The 26,565-nt window shown below is 29.0% G+C and overlaps 2 protein-coding genes across 2 annotated transcripts in view; one reads left to right on the forward strand and one right to left on the reverse strand.

Moving 5' to 3' along the window:
- Positions 1–1,227, reverse strand: part of LOC126900095 (uncharacterized) — a 3,443-nt gene extending 2,216 nt beyond the window's left edge. Inside the window, exons 1-3 of the mRNA XM_050675552.1 lie at positions 901–1,227; positions 707–839; positions 369–650 (exon numbers count right to left, since the gene is read on the reverse strand). Of these exons, the coding sequence (XP_050531509.1) occupies positions 369–650; positions 707–839; positions 901–1,227 (742 nt within the window). The remainder of the gene's footprint in view (positions 1–368; positions 651–706; positions 840–900) is intronic.
- Positions 1,228–12,144: 10,917 nt separating this feature from the next.
- Positions 12,145–26,565, forward strand: part of LOC126897709 (uncharacterized) — a 33,275-nt gene continuing 18,854 nt past the window's right edge. The window contains exons 1-2 of the mRNA XM_050671511.1: positions 12,145–12,429; positions 22,475–22,654. The gene's annotated coding sequence lies outside the window, so the exon portion shown is untranslated. The remainder of the gene's footprint in view (positions 12,430–22,474; positions 22,655–26,565) is intronic.

The following is a 26,565-nucleotide window of genomic DNA, read 5'->3' on the forward strand; positions in this document are numbered from 1 at the left end:
AAACAAACACCGTTTGTAATCGTCCAAAGACAGATGGTTCCGGACGACGTGTCCGCGGATCCCCTTAGACTTTATGAGTTCGCTGCCTTCCATGTCAAATGCGTAGCACTTTGATCGAAGTGCAGCGATCTCAAAGAGAGTGAGGCCACTGGTCTCGTCTGAAAACAAGCCGGGCATCTTCTTTCTATCGGTGGAGTAGCAAGGGTGATCCTTGGGCAGGCTAGATGCGTCCACGTGCACCAGTAAATCGGGGCTACCAGCTAAATCCTGGTAGAAGTCGCCTACTCTGAGCAGGTATATGAAGGAGTCTGAGAAAAATTAAAAATATATAAATATAAAAAATATTTCTACTGTACGGTTGTACTCACCAGTATCCATGTAAACCAATTCGATTGCACTGCCATAATGTGGTTTCAATACGTCGTAGAAGTACTTGTACATTAGCGTCTTGCTAATGTCAAGCACTGCTAAACCGACGTATATTGGTTTGATAAACTTGACCATCTTTGTGTCCATTATGACGGCGCACAACCTTTCACCGTATTTGATACGGTCGTTGATAGTTGGTTGGTTTACGAGCTTGCTTAGACGTTCGGGACTGGAGATTAGCTCAATGCGGATGCGTTTCTGCATGTTCTCCATTGTTTTCCCTATAAAATGTAAAAAATTATCGAATAACCCACTTTAGCATTGAGCATGCACTTACCAAAGACGGCATTATTCATTAGTTTGAAAAATGCAATTTCAAAAGCATTTGCCGCCTTTTTCCGCATTTCAGTGTTCAACTCAATGTATGGTTTCAACCAAGCACTTTGTTGAAACTCCAAAACGCGGTGCACCTGCAGTACAAATATTTATATTAGTATCATCGCTTATAGTTTATAGGTTAACTATACATACTTTATCGACTTGCAGTCCGTGTGCGATCGCCTGTTTAAGATTAACGTAATGTACGACGTACCGCTGTTTGGGTTTCAAAGTGGCCATGAGTTTGGTCTCTTTGGAACCCGGCGGTACATCGTTGACAGGCAAGAACGGCAAGTCGTTGTGCTCGTCATGCACATGCAGCAGATACGATACGTTCACTTCATATATACGCCCCGTATTACCAGTGTCCGACAACGATTGGAGGTCAGCCAGAGGGTCTGCTCTTTTATACCACTGAAAGCCACCGTACGGCATGGGCTGACTCATAGCCCACCCGTAAAGGTTATTGCCTGTATACATTAAACGTTTTTAAACCACCGCTCAATTATTGCACGTTTATATATATATACGTATAGATTACTTAGTCTTGGTACACTATCCATGAGTCTGGTTTTGACGGATCGTAATCGGGTGTCTTAGAATTGTTGGCCTTTGCATAGTGCTTGACGGCCTGCACTAGCCCACCACGAATGCCCTGTTCCACCATCAGTAGCATGTCGTAGTCGTTTAAGAGCTCCAGCTTCATCCTGGTGTATTTCAACATACAATCGAAGCTAAAACCGGGCGCGGTGTAATAATGCGCCGGGTCCAAATTGTATGTTGAAATACAGATGTCGCGGATGTTCTCAAACACATCAGCCAACAACAACACGTCGATCTTAAGATATAGGTCGCTGTACTCGCCGAGGGTTAAGCAGTCGAAACGGTTCCACACCTCCGTGGCATGTCTATAGTCGTCTTCATCAATATTTGACTCACTCAACTGACTATATAAAGCGTCCTGAGGTGGTAGTTCCGTTTTGTCCAATTTAGCCCAACTATCAGTGTACTCGTAGGGATATACGCCCTTACGCGTCACCAACGGCATGTCTTCCGGGCGGAACACCTTGGCCGTCTCCCGGAATTTAACGAAGTCGGGTGTCATTAGGTTACCGGCCAAGGTGGACAGGGAGGAGGCTATGAACCGGAAGGTGTCGACAAACCGTATGGAGAAGTTATTGGTCACGTGTTCCGTGACCGAAATATACTTCTCCTCGGAATTCGGTATGACCGAAATCCTTTGGTCGTCGTACCCCAATTCAGTGACGATGAAATGCGCGTCGTAACCTGAAAGATTGTGCAAGAAGCATGGAACAAAGTTAACCGTCTTTACTTTCAGGTTACAAACATTGCACAACATCTGTCTGAATCGGCCCGATAAATGGCAGTGGTCTGCAACTTTGGGGTTGGAATCCTTGAATGCCGTGCGGCACAAGTCGCATACCACTTTCTCTCGCTTTAATAAAAAATGAAATAAATAATTTATTTATTGAAAAAAAAAATAATAAATAAAGATTGTAGGGGTGGTAAAATTAAAGAGATATTAAAATGTTAATTATTGTAAAAATCTACATACCTAGTACAGAAGACGTTTGCTGGTTTATTTTATATAAATAAGTTTAATAAACAAGGCAAAATATTAACGAATTACTGAAAATCAAACAAATATGCATTCCCACTTTTGCCTTTATATAATAAATATAATTTGTTATCATCATTGTTGATATTGTAAGCTTCGATTTCTTCATTAGTTAATTTCAATCTCGAAATAAACACATTCATATTGTTGAATAGACAACCAACAACGACAACCCCATTTCGTGTGCTTGTATTTTTCATAGATATGATTTTGTATGGCGTGTGTTCCTCCAAATCACTTAATTTTGAATATCTTTTTAATGTACTCTGATCGTTCAACTGTTTCTTTAATTGCTCCATTCTAAAATAAAAATTTAATAAAGTTTTTAACAACTCTAAACATAACTAGTAACCAAAGTCAGTAGAAAACAGTTTAAATGAAAAATATATATAAATGTATTACTTACTTTATTTTATATCAAAAGTCAACAAGTCATAGAAATTCTTCAGGACAGCAAATAGAAATAATCAGACAAATGGTTTTTGGTATAATCGCTTTAGAAAAGATAATGAGTGAATGAGTCTGAAATTGATGTGACGTTCTTTTATAGGAGTCAAAGATCTTGTTTAGACAATTTTGGGTTGGTTTAAACAGGTTCAGATACTACACAAACGATGTCGGAAATATGCTTACCTAAGCGTCTGGCATCCGATGATAAGATTCATACGACAATAACCGTACGGTGACGTCTTTGATGTTTGAAATATGCTGACCTAAGCGTCTGGTAACCGATGATAACATTCTTAGAAATTATAATGTCATAACGACAGATGTTGTCATTGTTCTCATAAAATACTGACGCCTATGAGCGTTATAATATAGTAATACATTTGATGACGGCAATATGCTGACCTAAGCGTCTGGTAACCGACGATAAAATACTATGTAAAAAATAAATGCATACGACAATGATCATTATTGTGCGGTTACCTATTTGATATTTGAAATATGCTTATCTAAGCGTCTGGTAGGCAATGATAAAAATTCTTAGAAAAAGATAACTTTGATAAAACGCAGACAGCAATTATTTTTCGTAAAATGTAGACGGTAATGTGGGTTATAATATGGCGATACCTTTGATGTTTGAAATATGCTTAGCTATGCGTCTGGTAGCCAATGATAAATTTTTTAGAAATTATTTATTATATATAATCTATAGACGTGCGACAAGTTTGTTTACGTTGGGTTTCATCCGCACCACTCCCATTAGGTTAGTTTAAGTTAAGTTTCATTACTCCTTCGCTCATTGGGACTTGTTGAGGAGATCCCCTTCCCCCGACATAGGTTAGTTTTCATTGGGTTTCATCCATTGTGCGCACCTCAAACCCAATTCGGTTTAACCATTAGGTGTTATCAACGATTGTTAGTAGGACATTCTCGTCGGTGACAATTACTTGTCACCAATCGGTAACCAATTGTAACCACCGATAACGACGTTATAATTATTATGTATAATTAAATTAATTATAACTTCTGTAATAGTCAAGGACAAGTGTGGTGACGGCGGCCGCTACTCGACGTACACTATTTAAATGTAATGTATACATTTAATGTTAAACGCAGTGAAGATTCGTGGGTGCTGGTGGTGGGAGTGCGACTTTAAATGTAATACCGCTAGATATAGGTATAAAAATTGTAAAATTAAATATAATAAAATAAAATGCAATACACATATTATTATTTTAAAGGCGCAGTAGAAAATAATAATAACAGCGATTATACTATAATAGCAACCGATAACGACAAACATAGTTAAGTCTAAAAATATATAACAAATTATAGTTATTATATTAATTATATTAATTATATATATATAATTAATAGTAATATACTAATATTAACGAGATGTTTTTCTAAGCATCTAGTAGGCATTGATAAAATACTATGTAAAAATAAAAATGCTGACGCCTATGAACGTTATAATATAGCGGTACCTTTGATGTTGGAAATATGCTTAGCTATACGCTGGTAACCGATGATAAAATTCTTAGAAATTATAATGCCATAACGACAGTCGTTGTCATTGTTCTCATAAAATGCTGACGCCTATGAATGTTATAACATAGTAATACATTTGATGTCGGAAATATGCTTACCTAAGCGTCTGGTAGTATGGGTTGTAATATGTCGGTACCTTTGACGTTGGAAATATGCTTAGCTCTGCGTCTGGTAACCGATGATAAAATTCTGAGAAATTATTTATTATATACAATGTATAGATGTGCGGTAAATTAGTTTACGTCTGTTTTCATCACCCTCCCCCCCATTACAGGTTAGTTTATGTCAAGATTCATTACCCATTCCTATGTAGGAAATGTTGACAGACACCCCTGTAGCGTTAATATTAAGTAATTGACTTAGACTATTTGAATGTAATGTGTACGTTTATCAGTGTACGTTATCAGTTACCGTTATCAGTTCACATGAGGTTTATCTTAACCTCCAGTAGATGACATCGTAGGAGGAGAACAACCATTTTCGAATGGCTACCTACCCCACCGCTGACATAAAGTTATAGTGCGCATGCGTTCTTGTAACCGCCATTTTGATTGGCCTTAACACGTAACCTAAGTCCCCTATTACCCTCACCATCGTGAGACCACTCTTCCTCCTTACACCATCTGTGATAAGACCATGCCATCTCCTTATCCCCACCATCATAAAGACCACTCCTCCCTTATCACCACCATCGAGATACAACGCCCATAGTGTATCTTTGACCATGGTCATTACCCCCACCATCGAGAAACCACGCCCACTGTATGACACGCCCCTCCCCCAGACCACGCCTACCCACAATACAGGATGGTTGGTGAGTGGGTGAGGCGGGGGGCCTAGAGTTCCCAATATTACCCTACTACTCGTATTAAATATAATGTAACTCGAAAAATATTTTTTTAAATGAAAAAATATAAGATATATTTTTTGTTTAAAATTGTCTTTTAAACAACTTTTGAACGAAACTTTTTTTTTGTAAGTTAAATATTTTTTGAGAAAATTAAAAAAGCTCATATTTATGAACTTTTGCAAGGCTGTAAAAAAAAAGCTCAAATCCAATCGATGAGGACTTTTAGTATGTCATTATACTAAAAAAAAAAAATTTGGTTGTGAATTTTTTCCGCCATTCGCCAAAATTACTCCTTCGTTGACTGCCTTTTTGGGTGAATGCGTTACGACAGTCTAGTCTCATGACGAGATACGCAGGAATAATAACACGTGGCGCGTGGAGAGTTACAAACATACTTACATACATACATACATTTGAAACTAATATAAGCGTGTTAATAAACTGCTATTTTCAGGTACAAAACATTTAACAACCGACTACAATCATCCAAATCCTCTCATTAAAACCCCTATTGTCCCCAAAAATTCTTGAATTGATAATCCTCCACGTTACCTAAAAGATCTTGGATTAGATATCTACTTCAATCATAAAATTAAACTGTTTGTAAATTTTTTTATGAAATATGTTCTCTACCAAGAAATCGGTACTTTTTTTATATAGTACACCTTGAAGCTGTGAGAGCGTAATTTCTCATATATAAAATGTATTTTTCGGGTGAAGAGGGAAGGATAAGAAGTTTGTGTCATAAAGGAACTCTACGTGAAGTTTATTATCTCAATTTATATAGTCAAAATGGGGCTACAGCAGCACAAGCAATTTATTTTTTCTTTAATCTATACTTTGTTTTGAAGTTAAAATGATATATATAATGAAAAAAAATGAAATAAATAATTTTTTTTTGTTTTTATCGTAAAATTTGTTTTTAGTGCTTTTTATGGAATTGACAGTGTAATAATTGCTGTTGGCCAACAATGCTCCGGTAAAACACATACCATAATTGGTACATTCACTGATAACGAAGGAAATGCTAACATTCGGGTAAATTATAGTTGGTTTATTTTTGGTGTTGTGTGGCCTTGATTGATACAGACATAAGAAAAGTAGAAAATAATTAAAACGTCTTTAAAATTAAAAATATTATATATAATAAATAAATAATAAAATATTATATTATTTAATACTAAAAACATATCAATATATTTAACCACAAATATTACTAAGATATCGCGAATAAGTATTTTGAGTACAAAACCATTATCAATGCTCAACACATACGAAATGAAAATAAAATAAAAAAAATAGTTCAAAAAATACCGGGTTTTTTGAAAAAATATTTCTTTATTCGTCTACATTAATGTTGTCGCCATCAATAAAGTCCACACTAGATATTATGCACTTGTGCCAACGCTTCTTCCAATTCTCGAAATACTTCTCAAACTCCATCTTTGGGATAGCCTTTATATCATTCAGCGATGCGCTTTTAATGTCATCATGCTATGCTTGAAAAACAAAGGGTCTATAAGGTTTTTTAATTTTGGAAATAGAAAAAAGTCTCATGGACCAATGTCTGGCGAATTCCATATTCGCCAGACATTGGCTGGACTAGCCTGAAAGCAAATTTTTGGTGCTCATAAGTTTCATTTTAAAATGTACTCACATATAATAAAAACACAAAATAGCATTCTTTTAAATTACAGCAGCCATTTGCAAATAGAAAATAAGTCATCAGAATAAATTTTTTTTAACTTATTGTACGTTACATAAGCTTTAATTTAACATATAACTAAAAAATGCAGTATTTCCGGAAAATATTCAAAAGTTAAGTTGAAAAAGTTAAATTTTGTAAAATAGTTGCTGTTTTATATCCCCACTGTGAGCAGAAAAGGGTCAGATTTAAAAAAAAAAATTATTCCAAATAAAAAGGCAATATCTCAGGTAATTATATTAAAAAAATTATTTTGCTTTGTTCATTTTTAAAAAAGTTAAGGCACTTTTCAGTGTTAAAATATTAACAGGATAATCAGTTAATTTTACATAAAAATTACATTGTTGGTTTAATTTGGCGGTCTTTTTCTCATAGAAGAATAGGTGTTGGGATAAATTTTTTTTTTTTTGAACTTATAGTATTTAATATAAGTTTTATTTTGACATATCTATAAAGCTTGGAGTATATCCGGAACATTTTTTAAGTTAAGTTGAAAAAGTTCTACTTTTTACTCATAACATAAGCATTATTTTAATATATGTTTGTATTTTTGGAATATTTTCAAAACTTAAGTTGGAAAAGTATAATTTTTGTACAGAAGTTGCTATTTTGAATACCCTTCTATGGGAAAGTAAAAGGTCAGATTTTTGTAAAACTTATACCAAACAAAAGAAAAATACCTAAGGTTTTTATATAATACATTTTTTTTCATATTTAAAAGTTATAATAGTTTTAGTAAAAAAAGTTTAAAAAATGACGAAATTTACCGATTTTAAAAATCGTAATTTTTTAAGGGATTTCCACGAGGGGGAAATTTTTAAGTGTAATATTTTCAACTAGATACGATTTGTGATCTCATGACGTATCGCTGTATTAAATCGGTCTAGGGGAAGATAGGAAAAATTAGTAACAGACACAAAAAAAAAAAATAATAATAAACACATCATGGTAAAATTAATCGAATCGAAGCTAAAAAAACAATACTATTAATATTAATAAAATTTTTATTAATATAAGAATATATGTGATTTTATAAATTTTAAAGTTTAGTGTCGATGCTTGCAACTTGGTGTCATTACATTAGTGTCATTGTGTAAACTATGCTTTATTTTCTATTTATGCTTGTTTGATCCCTTTTCATCCCAATTACTTTATTTTACGAACTAAAAAAGGATGGGAGTAGGTATGTGGTCAGGGCAGTACCACACCAATTAAGTTGGGGCCAATGTATAGATGTTATCTATGAAAGGGACCTTTTTATAAGCTGATCAGATTTTTGCTCTCGATTTAAACCTTGTATATTTCCTTCGCTTTTATGTATACTATATAATGTATATGTCGGTGAAAACAATTTTGACATATTTTCATTTTAATAGCACAGCCAAACCCAACACTGATTTGTGGTAACTCAAAAAGAAAGAAAATATAAATAAAAATGTTTGAGGGTAGAAAGTTACTATTTTTGTTTTAATAATATAACAATTAATAAACAATATAATACAGAGAATAAATAAGAGGTATTGTAAGAAAGATATAAAATTATAGAAAAATAAAGTGATCTTTATTTATTAATATTAAAATTATTATAATCAATTGTCACATTATTTAATATCAATAATTCCACGAATATTGGTGGTTATCAATGATAGGCAGAATTGAGTCACCTCATGTGTCACCCAGAGTAGTATGGTGGCTATATATGAACCTCTTACTTAACTCCTGAAATAGACAAGCATCAATGATATAACTCTGCCAACTAACTCCGTACAAACATTAACGATTTATTAAATTAACTCCGTAGATTTTTTTATTATTGATGATCACTTGATATTTCTTTGTGCCTACTTAATCTATGTACTCATCAAATTTAATTTAAAACCTTTATATTTTTGGTAAATTGGTTATTTTTCTACCTTGATATTTCCAATAAATACTCCTCTTGCGTGTACCTTTTAGAATGACTAAGCACAACTGACCGAGTGAGAGCATTCTGAGCACCAACAGGGTAACATCTGAGCCAGAATGCCCATTTTATATTAAGTTATTTAATATAACTGATTCTAAGATTTTAATATTATATGGAATATAATTTTAGCTTCAATGCGAAACTGAGAAGGTATTAATTTAACTATGATGTGTTTTTTTATTTATTATTTTTAGCTTCGAGGCGAAGCTGAGAAGGTATTGGTTTTACTAAGATGTGTTTTTTTTTGTGTCTGTTACCACTTTTTCTCAGCTCTCACCCAACCGATTTCTTTCAATGATACGTCAAAAGATCACAAATCGTATTTAGTCGAAGATATTACCCTCAAAAATTGAAAAAAATTCCCTCGTTCCCCGTAAATGGGGGAAACCTCCAAAAAAATTACAAATATATAAATCGCTAATTTTCGACATTTTTTCAATATATTTTACTTAAAACTTTTTTAAAAATTACCCAATCAATATAATTGATATAATATCATTTTTTTGATAGATACCTTAGGTATTTACCTATCATTTGCTATATTTTTGTGACCCTTTACCAGCTCACAGGAAGGGTTTAAAAATCGCAACTTTTTTACAAAAAATTAACTTTTGAATATGTTCCCGAAAGACTGATACTTTTATATATATCTTAAATTAAAGCTTATGTAATATTGTATAATTTGAAAAAAAATTTGACCTCTGGATTTGTCTTCATGGTAAAAATGACTACCGTATTCAAAAATTTGCTATTTTTGTGTTAAAATTGTGGGTTTTGTATTTTATTTTATTTTAAAATACCTGACAAGGGAAATAAATTGATTTTCATAAATATTATATAAAACAAATTGATATAGCATAGAAAGTTAAACTTATTTAAATTTGTTTGCTTTTTTTAAGTAGATAAAAATAACTTTGAAATACAAACTAGCTTAAATTGCCATTTTTTTCAGTCGACGGAAGCGACGTACAGTTGCCGAGTCGGTAACACTTCTGTTGTACGCGCTTGGGATACAAAGTTCCAACCCTCCTCATATGGCAAGGAAATATTTTGCATTATTTTCTTAATTCTTTTTAGAATAAATTAGAATAAATTTTCAACTCAATTGATTTTTACCTAATTTAGATTCGTTAACTTCTATGTAGTAACCCCTCGCGAGAAGAAATTCCTTCTTCATATTAAAATTATTTTACTATATTTTAGGTTTTAGCTTCATATGCAAAGCTGAAAAGTTATTTTTTGATGACTATCATTTATTTTCTCTGCTCTAATTTGACCTATTTTTTCAACGATACGTCATTAACGAACTTATCCCATGTTCTCCATACAGACAATTAAAATTATTCATCTATAATGTTTTCAAAGTATTTATTGACAAATCAAGTTCGATATGACAGGTTTCAATTACAAAATTAAAGCATTTTACTTTGTAATATAATATTTTTTTTACTCTATTTGTGTCTTCTACTACTAGACTATAATAATCCAATTTTTTTCATAAAATGTTATTACATAAATCATTTCTAAAAAAAATGATTGTTAGTTTCTCCTGGATTAACAATGGATTTTTAGATCTTTTTAACCCTTTAGCAGACGTGTGCCTATTTTTAACGTTCATAGTCACGTGGGGGTCTATCTGACCCCATTTCTAAAAAAGTATAAAACATGTATAAAAAAGTTCATTTTTTTTTTTCAAAGACATTATTTGTTACCATATGATATATAAATATGGATAAAAATTTAATAATAAAAATTAAAAAATTATTTTAACTGCAAAATCTTATTTTTAAGACGGTAGACAAAAGCTTTTACTATTACAAAATGTATTTTAATTCATTTTTTTGTATTTCTTTGAGCTCAAACATGGCTTATATTTATTAGTTTTATGTGTATTTCAGACAAATTTACTATAAATAATTATTATAAAATTTCCTGAGTGTATATTAATATTAGCGNAAAAAAATGAGCTTTTCAGACAAATTTACTATAAATAATTATTATAAAATTTCCTGAGTGTATATTAATATTAGCGATACGATTTTTTTAAGTCTCAAAAAACTTCCTATCTAATGATGTCAGTTTTAAACTTTCAAATTGAGCTAAAAGTTATGGTAAAATAAATAAAAATTTTTTTTATTATAAACATTCACAAAAATCAACTTTAAACGATTAAAAAAATAGGTTAAATATGTCATTTGCCTTATTTTAACATATTAATAATCAAAATCAGTATTAATTTAAAATGATTTTTTTTTTGTTCTTAGTTATTTTTTTTATGTGTAAATACTTATTTTTTAATAATATGTAATAATATTAAAACTTATAAATGATAGAAAAAGTCTAATGGCACATTTGCAAACATCGCGAAAAGTTGATTTAACAAAGTATATTTTTGTTTCTGATAAAAGTTTCTTGTAGTCCAGTGTATAAAACTTATAACTTTGTTATAAGTAATAAGCATATTTTGTTATAAAGTATTGCATCAAACCATTTAAATTTTTATACGCGTTAAAATTAAAGAAATATACAACTACTTTATTATTTTTATAATATCTCTATAAAAATTACAATATTAAATTATTGAGTATCAATATCATATTAAATTAAATTATTATTATTATTATTATAAATCAAATAACTAATCGGGATAAAATTAAGGGAATAAAAGTTATTGTTGCTTTTGAAATAATCCACCAATTTTTTTAAATTAAACACTATCTACAGATTTGCATCGAAGCGTCTTTTATGATAGTGATTTTAATCACTGTCATATATTATTATACTTGACCCAACTATGCCACGTCATGGAACCACTGTTCCGCGACCCCCCTGTGCTGGGTTTTTTTTTGTGTCTGTGAACGCTCAATCTCAGCTCACACTGGACCGATTTTGATGAACAATACGTCAAAATATCACAAGTCGTATTTAGTCGAAGATATTACCCCCTAAAATTGAAATAATTCCCTCGTTCTCCGTAAACGGGGAAACCCCCCAAAAATTACATATTTATAAATCGCTACCAACTGTACTGGTTTTTTTTTATATAATTTTCTAGTATTGTTTTATTTTAAATTCCTTAAGTATTAATGTAATACAATCTTATATATTTTTTATGATAATTACGACAGTGTATTTAAATTTTACGTATACCAATTTTATAGTTAATTATTTATATAATTATAAACAATAGTTTATAATCGATATGCTGAATATGCTTGATATTTGGTTTATATTTTATACAAATTAAGTATCCGAATAACTAGAATCGGTTATTGATTTGTTCCTAATTAACCAATTTGTTATTATCGATGATCTTTAATTGTATTTGCAAATAGTTAATTATAGATTTTTAATTTAAAATGTTCATTTAGAACATAGGTATTGCTCCACGATTGTTAGACGAGTTTTTTAAAAAGGTTGAAAGTTTATCATCAAACGAGTCTGCGTCAGTTAAAATTAGTTGTGTTGAAGTTAAAGAAAACTGTATTATCGATTTATTGAAGTATTCTAAAGTAACTAATAAAGTAAGTTTAAAAATAAATAAAATCTTAGTTTCATGTAAACCTTTACACAAGTTTCATCGTAAACATTAGGGTGGTTCTTAGTCATATAAGTCAATTTTTTTTTGTCGAAATTCGTTCGGGACAGCCCCTAGAATTGTTCTGTTAAAAAAATAAGTTGTACAAAATTTGGTTGAAATTGAGTGACATTAACACGTGCCGCAAGAGGGTTGAAAATTCGTCTGTAAGGGTGGTTTTTCAGTTTTCTTCATTTATCTTACAAACTATGTAATTTACAGAAAAAATCATAAAACTTTTTTGTAGAACTATATGTTTTCTATAAAAAATATTATAAAAAAGTCCATATATCCATAATATTTAGGCCTAGAAATTTAAAAAACAACATATATATTTTTCAACTATTGGAATCAGTTTTATTCGTTATCTTAAGTATTGCAGGCGTACTATTAAACCTATAAAAAAAAGTTTCATACAAAAATTGTTCAAAATTTAATTTTCATCATATTTGTTGTACTTTCAATTTATTATTATTATTAAATTCAGTTAAACTATTCGCGTATTTATTCGCAAAAAATTATTTTATACTAATACACAAAACAAATTAATTATAATTACAGTCACATATTGAAATTACAATATTGTACAAGAGATTATTATATTTTGGTAAAAAGCCCGTATACCTACAATTACTGAACAACATTGTGTAGAAAAAGTAGAAAANTCAATATGAACGGCCTTACAAGAAAAGCACACGAAAATACATACATATGCCTTTATTTTAGTAGAGTTTCGTCGTAAACTACTAAATAAATAAAATCTTAGTTTCATGTAAACCTTTACACAAGTTTCATCGTAAACATTAGGGTGGTTCTTAGTCATATAGGTCAATTTTTTTTTGTCGAAATTCGTTCGGGACAGCCCCTAGAATTGTTCTGTTAAAAAAATAAGTTGTACAAAATTTGGTTGAAATTGAGTGACATTAACACGTGCCGCAAGAGGGTTGAAAATTCGTCTGTAAGGGTGGTTTTTCAGTTTTCTTCATTTATCTTACAAACTATATAATTTACAGAAAAAATCATAAAACTTTTTTGTAGAACTATATGTTTTCTATAAAAAATATTATAAAAAAGTCCATATATCCATAATATTTAGGCCTAGAAATTTAAAAAACAACATATATATTTTTCAACTATTGGAATCAGTTTTATTCGTTTTCTTAAGTATTGCAGGCGTACTATTAAACCTATAAAAAAAAGTTTCATACAAAAATTGTTCAAAATTTAATTTTCATCATATTTGTTGTACTTTCAATTTATTATTATTNAATTTATTTTTCATCATATTTGTTGTATTTTCAATTTATTATTATCAAATTCAGTTAAACTATTCGCGTATTTATTCGCAAAAAGTTATTTTATACTAATACACAAAACAAATTAATTATAATTACAGTCACATATTGAAATTACAATATTTTTTAATTTACAACTGAAATATGTAAATTCTTATATTCATTGAGCCTGTATTTAATAACGGTTGCTTTAATTATACTATAATAGTTCACTAACATTTTGTATTTTTGACAACGATATATTTTTTACCCAACTATTTAATGGGGTATTATCACAAATGCATCTATTAACATTTATTATTCTTAAATCAAAGTTTTATCAAGTTCGATAACTGTTGTATATATTGCTGCATTTGATAGCGATTAGTATTATTGACTCTTACATAACATACGATAATGATTGTATACATTTTTATACAGTCCATTGTCAACTGAGTGTTACATTGTTGTGTTTACAAAATAGAAATATAATATATAATTATTTTTCTATTATTATTATTTGAAAATGGTTTTGATATCAAGTTTACGTGAATCAAATTTTATATATTTGTTTGGATATAGTTCAAATAGTTGGTAGCAAATTGCCGTCCAATAGATAAATTTTGACAGTATTATTTTACAATATGAGGGAGGTAAAACTAAATTTGCGTTTAAGTGCCTCTTTGGTTGTACAAGAGATTATTATATTTTGGTAAAAAGCCCGTATACCTACAATTACTGAACAACATTGTGTAGAAAAAGTAGAAAAATTGTACCACGACTGGAAAAATTTACAAAAATCAGAACACCGAAAAACTGAAGCTCAATATAAAAAAAAATTCTGATTTTGTTTCGAACCTTAAAAATTTGTTTGATATAGCTCATGCTGATGCTTTTAATATTATAAATATTAAGGAAGACAAAGAATTTTTAATAGCTCAGCGGAAAAAAGGGCGTCTTGGTTCAATGGTTGACATCGACAAAAAATTAGAAAATATTGAAACTAATATTGAAAATAGAAAACTAGCGGATGATCATAGAAGAGCTTGTGCTAGTAAAGAAATTAAAGCTATTAGTAAGTCTTAATATGATCAGTTTATACGATTAACCAATTAACTATTAACTTACATTTTAGCTGAAACTGTACAACTACAGTCGTCTAGTAGCAGTGATGAAATAGTTGATGATAATGCTCATAATACAAAAGCAGACCAATGTGAATCACTAAGAAAATGTTTTAAAACAAGACGAGGTACTGACAATTGTATAACAGAAAAATTGTCTATAGCACTAGATAGATGTAAAATAAGTGATGGTTATATGATACATATTTTAGTGGCAGCTGCGGAAGCATTTGGTATTGATTCTAGTAAATTAATATTGAATAAATCATCGGTTTGACGCTCTCGACTAAGCTTCCGTCAAGAACGCGCAGAAAAAATACGACAGGATTTTATGGTAAAAAGAGATGAGGCAATTGTGCTACATTGGGACGGATAACTTCTCCCTGCCATTACAGGTAAAAATTTAGTCGATAGATTACCTGTAATTGCTTCTTGCAGTGGCGAGGAACAACTTCTAGGTGTACCTTTTATAAACACTGGCACCGGGAATGATCAAGTTTCTGCTGTGTTCAAAATGCTTATTGACTGGTGCTTATCAGAACAGGTTCAACCGTTTTGTTGTGATACAACTAATTCAAATACTGGCCGTTTGAACGGAGCATGTATTATTTTAGAACAGTTATTAGAACGTGATGTAATATATTTACCTTACCGTCACCATATTTACGAAATTGTATTAAAAGGGTATTTTGATGTCAAATTTGGTGGAACATCAGGCCCAGATGTATTAATATTTAAAAGATTTCAACAAGCTTGAGGTAATATAAATAAATACCAGTTGAAACTAAAATAAAAATGGTAAAAGCTTTGAAGATATAGAACCATCATCAAATATAGTGTCAAACTCTAAGCGTTTAATCGTTTCTCCGAAATATAGTCATGTGTTTTTAGAAAATGAAATTGATCAATTCATAAGTAAAAATTCTTACCAACTATTTCAATATTAATACTCAATTTTTGAATGAAAATCCTTCCAAATAGACTGATAACGAGAGCTTTGTCAGTAGTTAAAAAAATACCTGTTGTAAATGATGTAGNATCAAAAAGCTTTGTCAGTAGTTAAAAAAATACCTGTTGTAAATGATGTAGCTGAATGAGTCACCAAATTAATAGAAGACTACAACAAAATTATCACAAAAGATGAAAATCAAAAACAATATCTTCTACAAGTTGTATCAGATTGTCATAAAAATTTCCGGATTTTAAAAAATCAACTTTAATAACCAAAAATATGTTGTTATGATATATTTTCATCTTTTTTATTCACATTTTTTAATACTCATTTAAATTTTTTGAATAATAATATCGGTTCATATTAACGAAAAACCCGATTTTATTATAAACCTATTATTATTTTATACATTTTTTTTTTGTTGTATATTTATATACATTTTATCGGTAATGTGAACATTTTTCCAAAATAATTAACTTTTATCAATTATTTTAATATGTCCTCAGTAACGTAAGATTACTTTATTATAAAATTGAATTAATTTGCTTTGTTTTTGTACTTTTGTATTTGTATAAAATCATTTTTTGCGAATAAATACGCGAATAGTTTAACTAAATTTGATAATAATAAATTAAAAATACAACAAATATGATGAAAATTACATTTTGAATAATTTTTGTATGAAACTTGATATCGAAACAATTGTTATACAATTGTCAGTACCTCGTCTTGTTTTAAAACATTTTCTTAGTGATTCACATTGGTCTGCTTTTGTATTATGAGCATTATCATCAACTATTTCATCACTGCTACTAAACGACTGTAGTTGTACAGTTTCAGCTAAAATGTAAGTTAATAGTTAATTGGTTAATCGTATAAACTGATCATATTAAGACTTACTAATAGCTTCAATTTCTTTACTAGCACAAGCTCTTCTATGATCATCCGCTAGTTTTCTATTTTCAATATTAGTTTCTGTTAGCGCGAGTCACACTATAGTATGGTCTTTTATCTTTGTTTGGCTGGTCAGCAATGTGTCTTTTAGTATTAAGTCTAATCAGTGTACGTTCCACCGCTGAACCATCAGCGACGCGCTCCAATATTAATCAAGGTTACATTTGTATTTAAATATTTTCATGTAAGTTTTAATTATAAATAAAATTAAGGAACAAATATTTTGTACATTTTATTTATTCATGTTAAATTTAATATTCATTACATTAATCAAACAAATTAAAAAATTTTATATCAAAAAAATAAGGTTAATTGAGCGTTCGATTTTTTAACGATTAATAATCCCGCTCACCAACAGTTTCAATATTTTCTAATTTTTTGTTGACGCCAACCATTGAACCAAGACGCCCTTTTTTCCGCTGAGCTATTAAAAATTCTTTGTCTTCCTTAATATTTATAATATTAAAGGCANATTAATAATCCCGCTCACCAACAGTTTCAATATTTTCTAATTTTTTGTTGACGCCAACCATTGAACCAAGACGCCCTTTTTTCCGCTGAGCTATTAAAAATTCTTTGTCTTCCTTAATATTTATAATATTAAAGGCATCAGCATGAGCTATATCAAACAAATTTTTAAGGTTCGAAACAAAATTAGAATTTTTTTTATATTGAGCTTCAGTTTTTCGGTGTTCTGATTTTTATAAATTTTTCTAGTCTTGGTACAATTTTTCTACTTTTTCTACACAATGTTGTTCAGTAATTGTAGGTATACGGGCTTTTTACCAAAATATAATAATCTCTTGTACAATATTGTAATTTCAATATGTGACTGTAATTATAATTAATTTGTTTTGTGTATTAGTATAAAATAATTTTTTGCGAATAAATACGCGAATAGTTTAACTGAATTTAATAATAATAATAAATTGAAAGTACAACAAATATGATGAAAATTAAATTTTGAACAATTTTTGTATGAAACTTTTTTTTATAGGTTTAATAGTACGCCTGCAATACTTAAGATAACGAATAAAACTGATTCCAATAGTTGAAATAAATATATGTTGTTTTTTAAATTTCTAGGCCTAAATATTATTTATAATATTTTTATACTTTTTTATAATATTTTTTATAGAAAACATATAGTTCTACAAAAAAGTTTTATGATTTTTTCTGTAAATTACATAGTTTGTAAGATAAATGAAGAAAACTGAAAAACCACCCTTACAGACGAATTTTCAACCCTCTTGCGGCACGTGTTAATGTCACTCAATTTCAACCAAATTTTGTACAACTTATTTTTTTAACAGAACAATTCTAGGGGCTGTCCCGAACGAATTTCGACAAAAAAAAATTGACTTATATGACTAAGAANGTGTCCCGAATGAATTTCAAAACTTCATTTTTAAGAACCACCCTAGTAAACATCAATGTCAAAATATGTGGGAAGAGATCGCCTCATATTTCAGGGTGAAAATACCAATATAATAATAAAAACTATTAATTTTTAACTCCAGTATGTTAATAAAATATAACTTGAGGCAAATTTTTATTTTTTGTAATTTATATTACTTTTTTTAAAACTTATTTCTAAGCTATAAATTAGTGATTTTGTTTACTATCGGATATCAAATCTAAAAAATCTAGTCTAAAATTGACCTCAAATCCCCTTTGCTCTCTATTATAATTTACATTTATTTATTTATTTCATCATTCAAAATGATGATGATGATTATGCCCATTAGGGTAGACAGTACAGAAATAATACAAATCTATACAAATTATAACAAACTATAAAACTTAAAACTTTAAAGTTATAAATATTAAACTAAAAAAAATACAAAATGAATGTAAATAAATATAAAGTGAACATTTGAAAGATTATACTTTGAAAGTAATACGACATGTTGACAATAATAATGTTGACGAATCATGATTAAAATCAAAAATTTTTTAATGAATTACATAAGTTTAGCATGCGATTAACTGGCGAATTTTTACAATAGTTCTGCGTGAGGGTAGGTATATAAAACATGGAATTATTACGAAGAAATACTTGAGGAACATTGAATGGTATCTTTTCTAAAATTTCGGGACAATCGATTTTGTTATTGAGTAAATTATACATCCACTTTACATCTAAATATTGTCTTCTACATAATAGAGAGTCCATTTTCAAATTATTAAAAACAATCTTTTGGTTAATCCTATTGTTATTAAATTTGCCCGATAAAGAAGTTAAGAAACGTTTTTGAATAGATTCAATATTTTTAATATCGTTGGCTATAAATGGGGACCAAATAATAGAACCGTACTCCAGGCCAGATCTTACAAGAGAAAAGTATAAAGTTTTTAAACAATCAATATCATGAAATTCATTGCAATTACGTCTTATGAATCCTAATGTACGCGACGCTTTATTGTAAATATAGCTAATATGTTTCGAAAAAGATAAATCACAAGACAAAAAAACGCTTAAATCTTTTATGTGATTAACTATAGAAAGGTTAAAACCATTAATTACATATTGATAATTGTAAAAAGATTTAACTCTACTGAACGTGATTTGTGAGCATTTGTCACTATTTATTTGTAAACCATTTTCAAAACACCATAATATAAATTTATCAAGATCTGATTGTAATTTAAAAAAGTCACTAGATGAGTTAATTTGTAAGTATAACTTCCAATCATCCGCAAATAATAAACATTGACAGTGATTGAAAACATTACTTAGATCATTTATAAAAATTATAAACAAAAGAGGTGACAAATGCCCACCTTGGGGTACACCAGATGTAGCATCAATAGTAAAAGAAGTTACATCACCAATTTTGACTATTTGTTTTCTGCCACTGAGATAAGACGAAAACCAATCTATCATAGGGTTACCGACTCCCATAGCACTTAATTTACTTATTAATATAGAATGATTAACACTATCAAACGCTTTTTTAAGGTCAGTGTAGATAGCGTCTACCTGACCACCTTTAGAAATAATAGACATTAAATCAGAATAGTAGACAAGTAAATTAGTAACTGTAGATTTAGAAGTTCTAAATCCATGTTGATTTTTTACCAATATTGAGCTAAAAGTGTAATACAATTTTGATACTAACAACTTTTCAAATAATTTCGGTATAATACTCATTTTAGTTATAGATCTGTAATTACGTATGTTAGATCTTGTCCCAGACTTAAAAATAGGGTAAACATAACTGGTTTTCCAAGTCGTAGGAAAAATACCAGATGATAAAGATAAAGATAAAAGAAAATGGATTGGACGAGTAAGGGAGTAACGGCAGTTTTTGAGAAAAATCTCAGGAACAAAGTCCGGACCTATGGTCATATTCATATTCAAATTCGATAGACCCTCAAAAACTTCAGTTATTGAGAGATAGCAATTCTTTATATCAATGCGTTCAGATATGTTACTAAAAGACCCATTTGTAATATTACTAGAATTTGAATAAACAGAACCAAAAAATTGGCCAAACATATTAACAATATTATTAATATTATCTGAATGAAAATTATCTAGCTCCAAGGTAGAAGGAAGACAATTTACCTTTTTACAATTTTTTACGTAGGACCAAAAAAATTTAGGATTGGTTTTTAAGTTTTTTTGAATATCATTTAAATAGTTAGAATAACAAATTTTCGAATGCTTTTTACACTTAAATCTAACTACAGAAAATTCTTCATAAATAGATAAAGAAGCTTTTTTTTTAAATTTCTTGTGTAATTTTATTTTTTTACGAATTAAGGATATTAATTCTTTAGAAAACCAGTTTGGGAACGACGATTTACTCGGTGAGGTTTTTGGAACTGATTTTTCAATAACTGAAAAAATCAATTCATAAAACCTATCGACAGCGAAATTTATATTATTGCATTCATACAAGTAAGACCAATTTAAATTATTTAACAATTTATTTAATAAAACATAATCTACATTTTTAAAGTTAAATTTTTTATTAATAGCTACTGACCGACTAGGTCTTATAGTAATGTCAGAGCTAATGTAAAGTGCTGGGTGAAAACTATCAACAGGAACTAAATTATCTTCACTTTTTTTAACACAATTAGAATTATTTGATACAAATACTAAATCTAATGTCCTTCCAGAATCATTTTCAACTTCATTTACTTGATAAAAATTTAAATGTGAAAATTGCTCAAAAATAATATCAGAATTTTGTGAATAATTACCTAAATATACTATACCAAGGTCATCATTAGAAAACTTAACATTTGGTAAATTGTAGTCTCCAGTTAAAATAATTTGTGTGTTGGTAAATAATGAGCACAAATAATCAACTGTCTCAGTGTGAGCTACATATGTACTAAATGGGCTCATTGGCGGTATATAGCAGGTACCTAACAAAAACTTATTGTTATCACCAACCTCCACCAGTACAAATAGTTGTTCAACACTATTAATATGAGTGAAAACCCGTTAAGAATTAAATTTCTTATGAACACAAATTATTACGCCACCACCACGCAAATATGAACTAGTAGAAACGCTGCGATCGGTTCTAAACACATTGTAATCTCTAAAGCCTAATTCATATTAATAAAGCTCCTTGGACATATTTTATTACCAAATTTTTTTCTCCAGCATCACGTCTATGGTGAAACTCCTCACGTAATGATTTCGTAGTATTTTGTTGAGATCTTGTGAGATCAGGACTTAACCAAACATTCTTCCACTTTTCAATTGATCGCAATTTAGATTTAGTTTTTAACAGCTCCAATACACTCAACTCATTCTCGAATTTTAAAAGAAGTGGGCGGCCAGCTGATCTACCTTTACCAATACGTTTAGCAAAAGTAATTCTACTATTTAAATTTAAATCAGTCAATAGCTCCATTGCAATTTGTAGTGGTTCTTGATAACTTTCATTTGGTGACTCAGCTAAATTAAAGACTATTACATTATTGCTTTTAGTAAGCCTATGTTGTGCTTCTAAAATAATATCTTCAGAAGATAAATTTTTACTTGAGTAAAGGGATTCCATATTGGAAATTTTACTCCGAAGATAACTTATTTCAGATTTAAGATTTTCAATTTCATTTTTTAATGTGTTAATAGAGCTTAACATTCCTTCTAGAGTATTATTTAGAACAGAGAAATTAGTTTCATATCTAGAAAGTTTATCATTAATGGATATAAATTTTTGGTCTTGAGATGACTCAATTTGTTTTAATTTTTTCATTACATCTGAGAGAGTAAACTCACAATTATTTCGAGATGACAATGATGAAGTTTTTTTCAATGGTGTATCTGTTTTTGAGTTATTTGACATTTTGATATTACTAATTATTTTATAAAAATTAATAATTTTACATAAAAATCAGACAAAAGCTCAATATTTATTCTTTAGTAATGCGTAAGTAAACTGTATTTTATAGCTTTTAAAAAATTACAATAAAATGATAATTGTATCAAGAGTTATAAATTAGTTAGTTCTGTCGCACCTTTATGTATATATATTTTTAAGTAAATATATATACGCATATATATTTTACCCGATATGGCAAGATGATTTGAGTTATAAAGCTATTTTATTTTTTTAAATACTATATTTTTATAAAGAGCATTTAATCAGCAAATATCTGCACAATCACTCCTCAGATAAAAAATTTTTTGGCTCTAATTTTATTGAACTTTTTACACAGCCAAAGTCAAAATATGTAATACATAATTATAAAGAAGGTTTAACGAAAATATTTGAAGCAGAATCACGCAAACAAGTAGACAAAACAGTAAATTACTTTGGAGCCAATATAAATGATTTTATATTTACAATATATATTACTATCTTAGACGTTTCAAGTCAAAAGAAAAAAAAGTCGAAAGTAAATATTTTTTATTTTTTTGAAGAGATAATTAAGTTAATAAAATACTAAAATATTATTTAATGCGCATTTTTCCTAAAACCAGAACCGGATTAAGGATTCGGGCATTTTTTCCCCCAGAGTGGAAAAGAAGCGAACACCCAGGGCCAATCTAGAATTTTACTACCCTAGATATGATTATCTAAGTCACTCATAAGACATAAAGTTTAAATTCCTAAAATATTTTATACAGTTTTTAACAATGTCAGAGAACAACAACAGAATATTTGTAGCATTTTTATATTTTCTTATAAAATAAGAATTAATCAAACACAACTCGACCAAACCAAAGCCAACTAGCTAGAAAAATTTGATTCATATTTTGATGAATTAATATTTGAAGATTTTAATTTCATAATCATGCATAATTAAAAATTGTTTGTTTTTTAAACAGAACTAAAATGTTGTTGTCACATATATATAAAAAAAACCAGCACAGTGGGTCACGGCACAGTAGTGACGTGGCATAGTTGGGTCAAGTATAATGATATCTGATAGTGATTAAAATCACTATCATAAAAGACGCTTCGATGCAAATCTGTAGATAGTGTTTAATTAAAAAAAATTGGCGGATTATTCCAAAAGTTACATGATCTCCTATTTCCATATTAATATCCTAATTACAAGTTTTATGAATTATAAGTGTAATATATGAATATGTATATAAAGGGAAATGGTGTTATTTTAAAAAAAAGTATGTCGAATGAAAGAGGAATATAAATATTATTTCTTATACAAATATTGTATTGATCCATAGACTTTTCAATGGGTTATAGCATTATAAAGTTAAAAATGTAAAACCCAGCACAGTGGGGTGGCGGCACAGTGGGGTCGTGGTATAGTTGGATTCAATATAGATGATATCTGACAGTGATTAAAATCACTATCATAAAAAACGCTTCGATGCAAATCTGTAGATAGTGTTAAAAAAAAAAATTAAAAAAAAAAAAATTTGTTAAAATAGCATATTTTTGAATATGGTAGCCATTTGCGCATAGAAGATAGGTCGTCGGGACAATTTTTTTTTTTATTTTATAGTACATAAAATAAGCTTTAATTTGATGTATGTTTAAAGGACGCAGTATTTCATTTTCAAAAATTCAGTTGAAAAATTTATTTTTTGTAAAAAAGTTACTATTTTAAATCCCCACAGTGAGCAGAATAAGTGTTAGATTTTCAAAAAAAATTATATCAAATGAAAGGGAAATATCTAAGGTTTTAATACAAAAAAATATTATTTTTATTTGTTAATTTTTGAAAAAGTTATGGCAGTTTTAAGTACAAAAAACATCCCGATAAAAGGTGATTTTTATCGCAAACATTACATTTTTTTTTAATTTTCGACAGCCATTTGCACATAGAAGATAAGATGTCGGGACAATTTTTTTTTTTTCATTTGATAGTATATAACATAACCTTTGATTTGATATATGTTTAAAGGTCACAGTATTTCCGAAACATTTTCAAAAATTCAGTTGATAAAGATCTATGTTTTTTACAATATTTTAAGTTTTGAACGCCACCTATATAAGGGGAATTTGTCCAATTTTAATAAAAAGTATGTCAAATGAAAGATGTACTTATAATGTATTTAGAAAAAATAAATTTGTGCTGATATATACATTTTTCAAAAAGTTATAGCATTTTTAAGTTGAAAATTTAAAATCGAAAATCGAAAATTTTAACACAAAAATAGTGTTTTTTTAACTACGGCAGCCGTTTAAATGTAGAAAAAAAAGTGTCGGGACAAATTTTTTTTTTTCATTTTGTAGTACATAAAATAAGCTTTAATTTGATATATGTTTAAAGGACGCAGTATTTCCGGAACATTTTCAAAAATTAAGTTGAAAAAGTTATTTTTTGTAAAAAAGTTACTATTTTAAATCCTCCCAGTGAGCAGAATAAGTGTTAGATTTTCAAAAAAAATTATATCAAATGAAAGGGAAATATCTAAGGTTTCAATACAAAAAAATATTATTTTTATTTGTTCATTTTTGAAAAAGTTATGGCAGTTTTAAGTACAAAAAACATCCCGATAAAATGTAATTTTTATCGCAAACATTACATTTTTTTTTAAATTTTCGACAGCCATTTGCACATAGAAGATAAGATGTCGGGACAAATTTTTTTTTTTCATTTGATAGTATATAACATAACCTTTGATTTGATATATGTTTAAAGGACGCAGTATTTCCGGAACATTTTCAAAAGTTCAGTTGAAAAAGATCTATGTTTTTTACAATATTTTAAGTTTTGAACGCCCCCTATATAAGGGGAAATTGTCCAATTTTAATAAAAAGTATGTCAAATGAAAGATGTACTTATAATGTATTTAGAAAAAAAAAATTTGTGCTGATATATACATTTTTCAAATAGTTATAGAATTTTTAAGTTGAAAATTTAAAATCGAAAATTTTAACAAAAAATAGTGTTTTTTTAACTACGGCAGCAGTTTAAATGTAGAAGATAAAGTGTCGGGATAAATTTTTTTTTTTTATTTTATAGTACATAAAATAAACTTTAATTTGATATATGTTTAAAGGACGCAGTATTGCCGGAACATTTTCAAAAATTAAGTTGAAAAATTTATTTTTTGTAAAAAAGTTGCTATTTTAAATCTCCCCCAATGAGCAGGTTAAGTGTTAGATTTTCAAAAAAATGATATCAAATGAAAGGTAAATATTTAAGGTTTTAGTATAAAAAAAAATTATGTTGATTTGTTGATTTTTCAAAAAGTTATGGAAGTTTNGGGTTATTGAAATCTAAATACTATTTCAAAAAATGAAAATGATTAATACTGGCTTATTCTGATTTTTAATTTTTTAGAATTATTTATTTAGAAATGCCTAAATCAAATAGATATTGCAGGTGGGTAAGACTGTATCAACCTGCACTATCTATATCAAATACATTACTACAGAGTATTTGGTGTTTTAATTCTTTATGACTAGTTTTATTTGAACTGTGCTGTCGTAATATGCACAATGCTCTGCATTACACATCTTACATTATCAATAAAAAATGATTACTCTATATTTAATACCAATTGTAAACAAACAAATAATTTATTTATCTGATATAACATATACATTGTTGTACACTAGCTATTATATATATATATATATATATATATACATGTTAAATTGATTATTGTACGCTATACATCTTATCTTAAAATAACTATCATGTTATGTTCAATTTAATACAATAAATTGAGAATCACTAAAAGCGCTGACGACAACAACCTATGAAGGGGGTAATTAAAAATAATATAAAAAGGCTTAATTCTGCTTGCACATTAGTGAGTTAGTGAGCAAGCGTGCCAGCGAGCGGCTCAATTCTCTCTTCTTTTTGAAGATCTGAATTCAATAAGGAATTCAGGATTCTTCTATTTGATTTATTTTGAACAAACTAGCCGCGACCCCGTGTTGTCGTCGGTACATTTTAAAGCGATATCAAGTACAATTATTTTTGCGTCAATATTTTATTTATTTATTAAAAAAGAAACAGTATAAAACTGAACGCAACATATACAANTTTTATTTATTTATTAAAAAAGAAACAGTATAAAACTGAACGCAACATATACAAAAGAAGTAAGTAAATTTACATTAACCCAATTATTTAGAATTAATAACCTGAGTAAAGAATGGTAAAGCAATAGATTTTTAAACATTATTTAATTTAATTATTAATAACTAGTTAGTGCTTGGTCATATACTTCGACTGGGTGTCTGAGAGGAGGCCTCCGCCACTCCATGAACGCCTCAGTATTTCCACTAAAGCACATACCAGTTAACATCACGCTTCGACTGGGTGTCAGATAGGAGGCCAAGACCCCGGCCACTACAAGAATACCTCAGCGTTTTAAT

This window comes from Daktulosphaira vitifoliae, unplaced genomic scaffold (assembly GCF_025091365.1).
Source record: "Daktulosphaira vitifoliae isolate Bord-2020 unplaced genomic scaffold, ASM2509136v1 Scaffold_2, whole genome shotgun sequence".
Classification (NCBI taxonomy): domain Eukaryota; kingdom Metazoa; phylum Arthropoda; class Insecta; order Hemiptera; family Phylloxeridae; genus Daktulosphaira; species Daktulosphaira vitifoliae.